Source organism: Pelophylax lessonae (genome assembly GCF_965119305.1).
Source record: "Pelophylax lessonae genome assembly, chromosome: 1".
Classification (NCBI taxonomy): Eukaryota; Metazoa; Chordata; class Amphibia; order Anura; family Ranidae; genus Pelophylax; species Pelophylax lessonae.
In genome coordinates, this window is record NC_138768.1 from 49,591,964 (window position 1) to 49,605,013 (window position 13,050).

The 13,050-nt window shown below is 41.9% G+C and overlaps 1 protein-coding gene and 1 long non-coding RNA gene across 3 annotated transcripts in view; one reads left to right on the plus strand and one right to left on the minus strand.

The window, feature by feature from the left end:
• Positions 1-13,050, minus strand: part of LOC309553501 — a 1,012,307-nt gene that overhangs the window by 948,917 nt on the left and 50,340 nt on the right. The gene's annotated exons all lie outside the window — the stretch shown is intronic.
• Positions 1-13,050, plus strand: part of DYM (dymeclin) — a 678,939-nt gene that overhangs the window by 95,261 nt on the left and 570,628 nt on the right. For both annotated transcript variants that reach the window (XM_082254562.1, XM_082254563.1), the window contains exons 4-5: positions 209-302; positions 6,825-6,958. In XM_082254562.1, coding sequence (XP_082110688.1) covers positions 209-302; positions 6,825-6,958 — 228 coding nt within the window. The remainder of the gene's footprint in view (positions 1-208; positions 303-6,824; positions 6,959-13,050) is intronic.

Consider the following 13,050-nt stretch of genomic DNA (forward strand, 5'->3'; position numbering starts at 1 on the left):
TAGACAATGTACATGGATACTCCCATCAGGGCATTGCATCCTGCACACAGATAAAAGCCAGTTTATTAGTACAGTTAGTAACGGAATAGTTCTAGAGCATTACCTAAATGACAGGCCATTAAAGTACAGAGTAAACTTAGAGGCAAAAATAATTACTTCTTAATTGGAACATGTTATCATGGTTTTTTTCTTTCTCTCTCTTTTCCAGTTGAAAACAACCCAAGAACAGGAAACCTTGGCTCTCTAATTAGAGTGCTATTATCTCGGACTAAAGAACTGAAGATATCTGCAGAATGTCAGAAGTAAGAGCATGTGTGGTCAATATGATGGGTTCTGAAATAATGTATATACTGCATCTCTTTGTGGAGGACTCCTACTTGTAATACAACGTCCATCCATTGTGTCGCACTGCAGGTTCAGGATATCCTATCATATAACAGTCAATATTGCCTTCTTCGCATAGATGATCCGATTTAATCACTTCATCATAAATTCTAAAAAAACAAGACTTTATTGCTTGCTTAGCGTGTATGTATAGATAAAATGATAAAAACCACATACATTACATGTCTGCAATAGATGCATGTGACCCCATTTTGTCTCCTAAAAAACACATTGATCTGCCAGAAATCCCAAACAGTGTTGTTAGCCCTGCTTGTATTGTGATCTGCAGGACACCTTCCCCCTCCTCATATCCACAACATAAGTGGGTTTTCAGTCCATTAAGGAAGAACTGAGCAGGGCGGACAACACTAATTCGGATTTAGTGCAGAAGAAGCAGTGTTGTCAGCTGGAACAGGATATTAGCATATACAAAATACATACACAAATATAAAAACTAGGTTGCCCTGCACGTTAAATCAAAAAAAGATTATTTGTAAAAAAAGATATGCCAGAAATTGACAATTTTACTGAAAATAAAATGTTTTATTTATCGTGAGATTCACTATAGGGGGCCGAGATTCAGGAAAGGTTAGACAGGTTGTGGTAGTTGGGGACTCATCATCAAGAGGACAGACAGGGCAATCTGTCGAAAAGATTGCGGTAGCCGAACAGTATGCTGTTTACCGGGCGCTCGAGTTCAGCACATCGCGGTTCGGGTAGACAGATTATTGGGCGGGGCTGGGGATGACCCAGCGGTCATGGTGCATGTGGGCACTAAATAAAAGGAAGGTGGAGGATCCTAAAGAACGATTTCAGGGACTTAGGGAATAGATTGAGGAATAGGACCTCCAAGGTGGTTTTCTCTGAAATACTGCCGGTGCCTCGAGCCACACAGGAGAGGCAGAAGGAGCTTAGGTAACTTAACAAGTGGCTGAGGAATTGGTGTAGGAAGGAGGGGTTTGGGTTCCTGGAGAACTGGGCTGACTTCTCAGTCGGCTACTGACTCTTTAGTAAGGATGGACTGCACCTTAATGGGGATGGTACAGCTCTTTTGGGGAGAAAGATGGCCACCAATTTGGAGGGGCTTTTAAACTAGGAGACTGAGGGAGGGCTCAGAAGTAGAGCCAGTCAGGAGGGAGCAAAGGACATAAGGCAGTAGTATAGTCAGCAGCGACAGTAGTTCCATAACGTCAATTGGGGGGTCTGTGCGGGAAAACCTCAGACCAAACCGGAATAAACATAATCACCATTCACGATCAACTTCCACAAAACTAAGAGGGGTATATGCTAATGCCAGGAGCCTAGCTAATAAAATGGACGAGTTGGAAACGTTAGTACACGAGGAAGACATAGACCTTGTGGGAATAACGGAAACTTGGTTCGACCCTTCACATGACTGGCTGGCCAATATCCAAGGGTATTCGGTGTACCGGAAGGACAGGGTAGGAAAACGAGGGGGAGGGGTATGTCTCTGTCAAGAATAATGTAAGGGTGATAGAGAGGAGTGATATTATGGAAGGGATGAGTATGGAGTTAGAATCCGCGTGGGTAGAACTCCATAGGGAAGAAAAAAAGGGAAAAGTAATTGTGTGGGTTTGCTATAGGCCACCCAACCAAAGGGAGGAGGTAGAGCTGGAATTTATATCACTGTTGGGTAAAGTGGCAAAACTGGGATCAGTCATCATATTGGGGAACTTCAATTATCCCGACATTGACTGAGAAGAGGGGACTACACACTCACAGAAGGCCCGTCTATTTATGGAAACCTTACAGGACAACTACATGTCTCAGTTGGCGGATTCTCCTACTAGAGAAAATGCAGTACTGGATCTATTGATCACTAATGACCCAGACCTAATCTCGGAGGTAAGAGTCCAGGACAGCCTGAGCTCTAGCGATCACAGGATGATCACATTTAGCGTAAATAACAATATAAAAAGGCAAGTGGGGAACATAAGAACCCTAAACTTCAGAAGGGCAAACTTTCCAAAATTGTGCTCATTGATGGAAAGGGTAAACTGGGACCAAACCCTGGGAACAATGACCACGGAGGAAAAGTGGGAATGCTTTAGGAACATATTAAACAAATGCATCTTGCAGTGCATTCCTATGGGAAATAAATTTAGAAGAGACAAAGCCAAACCTGGCTGGCTAAACCGCAATGTTAAAAAACAGCAAAAAAACTAGGGCAGAGCATATTGCACACATAATTAACGATGATGGTTACAGAGGACACTTAAAAGCAACCGTGCTGAACGCTTTTTTTCTCATCAGTCTTTACACAGGAAAAGGAGGTGTACTCTGACTATGACTGTATGGTTAGTAGTAATTCACAGGACTTGCCACTATGGCTAACAGAGGGTGAAATCAGGGAAAGGCTGGATAAAATGAACACAAACAAATCACCAGGCCCGAATGGCGTACATCCGAGAGTACTCAAAGAACGCAGTAAGATTATATCTAGACCAGTGTTTCTGATCTTTGCGGGACAGTATTATGACATGAAATGTACCAGGGGATTGGAGGAAACCTAACGTGATACCGATATTCAAAAAAGGGCAGAGGCATGTCCTGGGAAATTATAGGCCTGTCAGTCTGACATCGATAGTATTAAAACTTCTGGAGGGGATGATAAGGGACTATATCGTAGAGTTTGCTAAAGACAACAACATCATCAGCCGTAATCAGCTCGGGTTTACAAATGGGCGTTCTTGTCAAACCAATCTCTTTACATTTTATGAGGAGGTGAGCTGTGAGTTAGGGGGAGACCAGTGGATGTGGTGTACCTGGATTTCGCTAAGGCATTTGATGTAGTTCCCCACAAGCGCTTAATTTATAAAATAAGGTCTGCAGGCATCGACCGCAGGGTTTGCTCTTGGATACGAAACTGGCTAAAATGGCGTGTCCAAAGGGTGGTAATAAATAGCGCATACTCAGACTGGTCTGAGGTGGTAAGCGGGGTCCCCCAAGGCTCAGTCCTGGGACCAACCTTGTTCAATTTATTCTTAAACAGCATTGAGGACGGGGTCAGTAGTTCTATATCAGTTTTTGCAGATGACCCAAAATTGGGCAGGGCAATAACTGCATAGCATGAAGCAGATATCCTACAGAATGACTTGGACAAAATAACGGAGTGGGCAACGACATGGCAAATGAGGTTTAATATGGAGAAGTGTAAGGTTTTGCACTTGGGGACTAAAAACATAAAAGCACAATACACGTTAGGGGGGGGAAACCCTTGAGGGAATAAAAAATGGAGAAAGATCTGGGAGTCTTGGTAGATGATAGACTAGGCAATAGCATGCAATGTCAAGTGGCAGCTGCCAAAGCCAGCAGAATATTAGCATGCATAAAGAAATTGATGTATTCCAGAGATAAAACTATAATCCTACCACTTTATAAAACTCTGGTCCGACCGCATCTGGAGTATTCTGTCCAGTTCTGGTCGCAAGTCCTCAGGTGGGTGTAACGCTCCTGCGTTTTACGTATGATGTGGATTTTCAGCTGCAGAAATATTCCACTTCAGTAGTCATGTAGAGAAACGCTGAGACACCATTCCCAACTCTCAATGACTCCTCATGTGTGGATGATCTCAATTCAGCAAGTAAATACTCAATAAGATGTTTCCTAGAGTGACTTATGTATATAGTAACACAGTGATGATAGGCTGAAGAGACAGGTTGGGTAGAGATGGTAGATGACAGACACTTGAAAGGAAATGTTCTTGAAAGTAACATAGCAGCAGATGGGATGCAGATAGGTTTAGCAATCATGTATGGTAGCAGATGACAGAGTAGCAGGTGGACATACAAGAGAGATCAACCCAGTGCAAGAACAGGTGGTAGTAGGCTCAAGAGCTAGCAATCTTAGATAATGCAGATGTAGTAATAGTCCTTAGTATGCAGAGCTAGATAGTGTAAGCTTTAGTATAAAGGTTATAGAGGTTTCCCCTGTGGGGTACTTATCACCAATAGCAATGTAGCAGAGGAGAGGCTCGGCAAGAGCGGATGATCCGGTAGCGGGACACAGGGATCAGCGCAGCGTGGCTCCGACAGCGAGGTATGCTTGCAAGCATGAGAGCTTCAAGACAGGTTAGCATCAAGGCACAAAGCAGTTTGAACGAACACATGTGAGTGAGAGCCGGCGATCTAAATAGCCATCCAGTCCGGCGCTCAGTGATGACAGCATCAGTCTTAAAGGTGTATGCGCACCTTACCAAAAGAGAATGGTGGGGCGCATACACTTATGAAAGAGTAATTAGGGTACCCAAAGGTACCAGAACATTACAGAGGGATGTGTTGGAGCTGGAGAGAGTCCAGAGAAGGGCAACTAAACAAATTAGGGGATTGGAGGACCTTAATTATGAAGAGCGTCTGCAATCGCTTGATTTATTCTCCCTGGAGAAGAGACGCCTGAGAGGGGACATGATAGCAAGTTATAAATATCTCAATGGTGATCTCGGCATAGAAAAAAAGCTATTCAGTCGCAAGGATTGCATGAGGACTCGAGGGCAAACAATGCGATTAGAGGAGAAGCGCTTTAACCTTTAGGCAACGTGGGGGGTTCTTTACTGTTAGGGCTACAAGATTGTGGAATTCTCTACCACAAGAGGTGGTTTCTGCGAGAAGTATGGTGGCTTTCAAAAGACTTAGACGTACATCTCAAGAATCAGAACATTCAGGGGTATGTGAGATGATTATGGCCACGCACAGCTACACAGGTTGAACTGGATGGACTATGATCTTTATTCAACCTCACCTACTATGTAACTATGTGATTAAAACAAACACTAAAAACTGTGATAAACGACAGTGAAAGCTCAAAAGTTGATTTGGTATAAGCCCAACCATAGGATATTCAAAATTTGGATTGAACCGTGCAGAGGTGTTTAATATCCTATGGTTGGGCTTATATCAAATCAACTTTAAGACTTTCACTGTCGTTTGATTTTTATTAGTTTTGGTGTTGGATTTCATCACTATAAATACAATTTTTTAATTTTATTTTTAGTAAAATTTTGTCAATTTCTGGCATATCTTTTTTTCCAAATCTTTTTTTGATTTCACGTTCAGCTCAATTTATTTTTTTGTACATGTTTTTGTAGTGTTTATCTCACTGTTAAGTTGCAGCTTCAAATTGTTCATTTAGCGCAGTTATTTGTGTGATTATTGACGATATTAGCAGCCTACCGGAAACAGCTGTTATTTGTGCCATTTCAAAATTCACACAGGAGGGCCGCTCTTATGCAGTATTTCTGCATGGGGCAGTCCATAAGGGGTGGGAAGATATCTACGATGATGTAAGAAATTGACAGCCAAAAACATAAGGAATGGATGCAAATGGGAGTGGGAACCTTGGTAAACTTTGTTTTTTATTTATTTTTTGCATCACAAGTTCATAGAACATGGTACAACGGTCAACCAACATTAAAATGTTCTCTCGCGCAAAATGTCAGTACCTAAAAACCAAATCACCACAAATGAAGAAACTGGGTTGCAGCAGCTAAATGGCGTATATAGACCATAACACAAGAAACCAAGTATAAATACTGCACTATCCTAGCTTAAATAGATGTATCATTTAAAATGCTAATGGTGCATATGCATGTGCAATTACAAAAAGTGAAAACATTTAATCCAGTTGTGCAATGTATGAATACATAAAGTGCTTTCTAGTGCATAAAGTGCTTATACGTAAAAGCTTTTTAAATTCTACGTATACCTGTATTTAGGTTAGGGTAGTGCAGCCTTTATAGGTCAACCAACGTTGTTGTAAATTCTGAAAAGGTTACAGGAATCTCTTCGGAGGAAAAGACAGGAACTCTGGCCTGTGGAACTGAGTTTTTTTCCACCACAACAGTCCATTCCATGAATTAAATTGTCACATCCCAGTCGAGAATAATCACCAAATGAGAATCTGTTCCCCTACAAAAAAAGTTATGTTTTGGCATGATAATCTTTGTAGAAAAAATATTTTATCATTTCTGCCTATTTAAAATCTAGGAAATAAAAAAAAAAATGCGACTAAATCAAAATGATCCAAATTGGCTATAAAATAAAGGCTCGATCTGTTCTCAGATAATATTGTATTTGTGGTCCTTTGCCTGTTGTTCATTCCTTCTGCTGAACCCTGTGTCCGTACTGTGTCCTGTAGTGATGTAGAGGTTGGCAGGAGGAACCACAACATGCAGTGGGTTAGCAGGGAATCCATGCTGCCAGACATGCCAGTTACTGAAGAGACTTTAGGGGGCAATTCACTTTTATAGAGCGTGGCGTGGGCATCGGGAGAGATAATTATTTACCATTTTTTTATTTATAGGGACCGCTTTTTTTTTTTTACTTTTATATGAAAGTGACAATTTAATTGTGTGTCCTAGACATATAACAGGATTCTGTGGTACCTCTACATCATTATAAATTGCATATGTTCTTTCCTTGCAGTCAGCTCTTCCTCTGGCAGACCCACAATGCCCTCTTCATAATTAGCTGTCTGCTGAAAGTCTTCATCAGCCACGTCTCCGAGAGGGAGCTAATCAATCACTTCTCCTATCACCAGACTGAGCCTGGAACATACGGTGAGTTGGCTTTGACAGGACTTAAACTAAACTCTTGGGGAATGGCTAAACACACAGATGACTAGCAGGAGCTAGTCATGCCGGCACGCAGGATTGCCCCGGCCACTGTAAATTGAGCTGCGCATAATCTGCAGGTAAACAGCAGATTATTAGATATTCTATAAACTACAGTTTGAATTCTAAATTTCCCCTGACCACTTCTTAATGGTGTGTCTGTGTGCATTGAAATTCGGTCTTATCTTTAATACTTATGGCTCATGCGAATGGGTGTACATTTTGCGGTGTATAAATTCAAAATTTATACAGATCTGAATGCAACATAATTGTATGCTACTACAAAACCAGTACAGGTGGTCCCTTGGTTATAAACAAGATAGGTACTGTAGGTTTGTTCTTAAGTCGAATTGGTTTGTACATTTTTTTAAGTGTAGCTCCAGCCAAAAGAATAATTTTTAAGCTTTTTGGATAGCATAGGGAAGGGTTAACACTCCTGTACCATTTTTTATTTTTGCTGTCTGTACCCCTGTTCAGAAGATTTCATCTCACTTTCTGTCCCTATGACAACTAGATTTTGAAAATTTTGGTTTGTTGTGGAAACAAGATTTGGTGATTAAGTTTCAGTGGAGACACATTTTTCCCATGAGAACTCTTACAGGAGTGAATTTCCCTTTCTAGGGGTAGATTTCTCCTCACTTTCTGTTGTCTCTCTCTGTTTGTAAGTAGAAGTCGTTTGTAAGTTGGATGTTTGTAACCCGGGGACCACCTGTAGTAGTTTTATAATAGTGTATAGTTTGTGGAGGGCTCTCCCACTAGTTTGTGTATAATACAAATCTTGCAGGATTGTGTGTGGCTTTCTTCTTTAACAGAATTGTATGCTGTGAACCAAATCAAGCATTTACCCCCCGTCTTTGGGAGCTTTTGTCAATTGTGACGAAACGCGTAGGAGGAAGTTTACGCTGGTGACATCACCACGCAAGCCATAGCCATGAGTTGGTCGGATCGGATCCTGTGACCGGTATTCTTTTATGTACATGCTTTGGTTTTTATCACTTACCTTGTGAGTTAACAGTATTCCCCTTTTTTTTTAAATATTAAACCTATTATACAGTTTCACACTGTGGGTTTTTCGATTCCCCCCAATATGTTATGATGGAACAGTCTTTATCATTACTTGGGAGACTGCATTTACCACAGTCAATAGAGAGGAGTGGTAGGTCTCTATATCAGATGATATTTCATTGATATTGCATTTATGACTCTTTTCACTTTCAATAGATTTTCATTTTAAAAAATGTAAAGACACAAAAAATGGCATATGAGAACTTTTTGAAATGGTCAAGAAGATAGTAGACCGCTAAAATGTAGTTGCCAAGAATGTAAAAACATCCAACAATATAAATAGCATAATAACAAAACGGAACATGTAGCCTGTAAGTAGAGCTGCACGATTCTGGATAAAATGAGAATCCCCATTTTTTTTTGCTTAGAATAAAGATCACGATTCTTGGCGTAACAGGTTTTACATTATTCAAAAAATTGGGCTAACTTTACTGCTTAGTTTTGTTAAATTCATTAAAGTGTATTTTTTTCCCAAAAAACAATTTGAAAGAGTTTTGCGTAAATACAGTGTGACATAAAAGATTGCAACGATCACCATTTTCTTCTCTAGGGTCTCTGCTAATATATATATACAGTGGGTACGGAAAGTATTCAGACCCCCTTAAATTTTTCACTCTTTGTTATATTGCAGCCATTTGCTAAAATCATTTAGGTTCATTCTTCTTCCTCATGAATGTACACATAGCACCCCATACTGACAGAAAAACACAGAATTGTTGACATTGTTGCAGATTTATTAAAAAAGAAAAACTGAAATATCACATGGTCCTAAGTATTATGACCCTTTGCTGTGACACTCATATATTTAACTTAGGTGCTTTCCATTTCTTCTGATCATCCTTGAGATGGTTCTACACCTTCATTTGAGTCCAGCTGTGTTTGATTATACTGATTGGACTTGATTAGGAAAGCCACACACCTGTCTATATAAGACCTTCCAGATCACAATGCATGTCAGAGCAAATGAGAATCATGAGGTCAAAGGAACTGCCTGAAGAGCTCAGAGACAGAATTGTGGCAAGGCACAGATCTGGCCAAGGTTACAAAAAGATTTCTGCTGCACTTAAGGTTCCTAAGAGCACAGTGGCCTCCATAATCCTCAAATGGAAGACGTTTGGGACGACCAGAACCCTTCCTAGAGCTGGCCGTCCGGCCAAACTGAGCTATCGGGGGAGAAGAGCCTTGGTGAGAGAGGTAAAGAAGAACCCAAAGATCACTGTGGCTGAGCTCCAGAGATGCAGTCAGGAGATGGGAGAAAGTTGTAGAAAGTCAACCATCACTGCAGCCCTCCACCAGTCAGGGCTTTATGGCAGAGTGGCCCGACGGAAGCCTCTCCTCAGTGTAAGACACATGAAAGCCCACATGGAGTTTGCTAAAAAACACCTGAAGGACTCCAAGATGGTGAGAAATAAGATTCTCTGGTCTGATGAGACCAAAATAGAAATTTTTGGCCTTAATTCTAAGCGGTATGTGTGGTGAAAACCAGGCACTGCTCATCACCTGTCCAATACAGTCCCAACAGTGAAGCATGGTGGTGGCAGCATCATGCTGTGGGGGTGTTTTTCAGCTGCAGGGACAGGACGACTGGTTGCAATCGAGGGAAAGATGAATGCGGCCAAGTACAGGGATATCCTGGACAAAAACCTTCTCCAGAGTGCTCTGGACCTCAGACTGGGCCGAAGGTTTACCTTCCAACAAGACAATGACCCTAAGCACACAGCTAAAATAACGAAGGAGTGGCTTCACAACAACTCTGTGACTGTTCTTGAATGGCCCAGCCAGAGCCCTGACTTAAACCCAATTGAGCATCTCTGGAGAGACCTAAAAATGGCTGTCCACCAACGTTTACCATCCAACCTGACAGAACTGGAGAGGATCTGCAAGGAGGAATGACAGAGGATCCCCAAATCCAGGTGTGAAAGACTTGTTGCATCTTTCCCAAAAAGACTCCTGGCTGTATTAGATCAAAAGGGGGCTTCTACTAAATACTGAGCAAAGGGTCTGAATACTTGTGACCATGTGATATTTCAGTTTTTCTTTTTTAATAAATCTGCAACAATGTCAACAATTCTGTGTTTTTTTTGTCAGTATGGGGTGCTATGTGTACATTCATGAGGAAGAAGAATGAACTTAAATGATTTTAGCAAATGGCTGCAATATAACAAAGAGTGAAAAATTTAAGGGGGTCTGAATACTTTCCGTACCCACTGTATATATCTCGAGATCGCAGTTTTTTAACGATTAATCGTGCAGTTCTACCTGTAAGTTAGAGTAGATATCGATGAGCCAGGTAATATCTCTACAGGCTACAAAACCATATGCTGGTCCAGATATCAAGTCTGAATCAACAACAAAATCTGCAACAAGGAAATGAGAAAGAAGGAAAGAGAAAGGAAGGATGACCACAGTACGAGGATGGGAGAGAAAGGTAGGGGAAGGGGAGTGAGTATCGGGGATGCTCAAAGTCAGCACCCCAATTCTGGACTACTATGAGTTATAGCTCTCCATGGACAATGATGAATGAGCATATTGTACCCATGGGGTTCATATATGGGAGCATTTATTTTGAGTGTCTAGTAGGATGCTGGTCAATTACTCATTAATAAGAACCCGTCGAACCGCTGATGAACTTCCTCAAAGGAAACAAATTGTTTCTTCCATGCTTTGGCAATGGTCTGTTTTGCTGCTAACCAAATGTAGGTCACCAGTTTGAATTTGGCTTTAGTAAAAACCAGGGGGTTTAGGGTGTAATAGTACATACCAAGGATCTGTGGGGAGAGGACGTTCAAACACCTCGAGTAAATATTTTTACCAAGGAGGGTTGAGAGGTAAATTTCATGAAAGCAATTTGCTAGAGTATTTGGTGGAGTCCCAAATAGCAAGGGTATGTCTCATAAGAGGGCTCATAGAAGTGGGTCGAGATTTAGGTGGGAGCCAAGGGAGTGAGCCAACAGTAACTGGGGAGCACCCGAAAGATTCCAGATCTACCCAAAGGGGAGCCTGTCGGGAAGCATTTAGGAAGGTCAATTTACGCAGCTGCAAAGTATTTTCTGAAATTACAGACTCCCAAGACCACCCTGCCTTTAATGGGTACACATTGTATGTTGGGAGACGTGAGGTTTTTTTTTTATTAGATCATATGAAACGAGATATTTGATTCTGAAAGGATTTCAACACGTACAGTGGGTGGGTACTGGGATATTGCGAAATAAGTATAGTAGCTTTGACAGTATTGTCATTTTGGTAGTGTTCATCTTCCCTATCCAAGAGATGTGGTGGTGAGACCAGCTAGGGAGGAAGGCTTTTAGTTTATGGAAAAGGGTGATATAGTTGATAGTGTATAGGGCCTGGTAAGAACAGGTGAGATAAATTCATAGGTAATTAAGATGTGAGGAAGCCCATATAAATGTAAAATTTGGCCTCCACATCAGGAAGTGTGATTTTAGGAGCCATAGACTTGTTTACATTAATGGAGAGACCCGATAGGTCTGAAAATCGCTTAAGGGTAGAGGGTATATTAGGTAGAGTGGTATGTGGTTGAGTTAAGCCTCGTACACACGTACCGATTGTCGCCCGTAAATATTCGGCCGACGACCAATTGGCCGATTGTAGGCTTGTTAGTATGATGCTTCCGACAGCCGACAGCGCACTTTCGGCCGAAAAGAATCTGTCGTGCAGGCATTAAAATTTTTGTACGCCGACAACAGAACGGCCGATTGTGCGTCAGTCATTACAGATTTCGGCCGACAGACATCAGATTTGCAAGACTGGGCATGCTCAGAAAAGAAAAAAGACAAGGAAAGTTAACCATCACATGACATCACTTCTGCAGTCGGCTGTTGTTGGCCGACAAAATTCGTGTGCAGTCTTTTGCAGTATTCAACAGACACGACAGCCCTGGAAAAAGACGGCCGATCGTTCGGCCGATGATCGGTACGTGTGTACGGGGCTTTAGAGTTAAAACTAGGTCACCAGCAAACAGGTTCATTTTGCACTATTTAGTTTTTGAATCCAAGCCTTAGATATCCGGGTTACATTTGATGAGGCATGCCAGTGGCTCCAAAGCTAAAATGAACAGGATTGGAGAGAGGGGACAACCCTAGCGGGTGCCTCTGTGGATCTCTAGAGGTGTAGAGTCAGTGGTGTATTTAAGTTTTGTGCTGCTCTAGGCCTGACTTAACTTGGGCACCCCTCATTTAAATATGACACACCCCTTCCTGTAAAAGGCCACTCCCCTTCCTGTTTTTGACCCGCCCTGTCATCTGTAAACCACAACCACAGACTATCAGTGCAGCCTCATCAGTTCCCATAAGTTCAGCCTCATCCGTGCTCATCAGTGCAGCCTTATCAGTGTCCATCAGTGCAGCATATCAGTGTGGCCATCAGTACAGCCCCATCAGTGGCCACAGGTGCAACCTATCAGTGCCCATTAATGCAGCCTATCAGTGCATCATATCAGTGCAGCCCCATCAATACAGCTTATTAGTGCCGCCTCATCAGTGGTCATCAGTGCAGCCTCATCAGTGGCCATCAGTGCAGCATAACAGTTCAGCCCCATGAGGGAAGCCCCTCAGTGCCGCCTCATCAGTGCCCATCAGTGCAGCATATCAGTGCTACCTTATTAGTGCTGCCTCATTAGTGCCCAGCAGTGTAGTTTATCAATACCCACCATTGCCCCCTTATCAGTGGCCATCAGAGCAACATATTAGTGCCCATCAGTGCAGCCTATTAGCACCCATAAGTGCAACATATCAGTGTCCATCAGTGCAGCATAGTCCAAATATCATATAAGATAGGAGTAATCATACTAACCCAGTGACATATTGTGATAGCGCATATGAAGCGAGCATGTCCAAAATATTTTTGCCATCATATACAATTAAAAGTCTTAATTGTATATGATGCAATTCAATATGCTCGCTCAAGGACAAGGATGTTTAAAGAAATTAAAATATATTATTGACATGATGCTG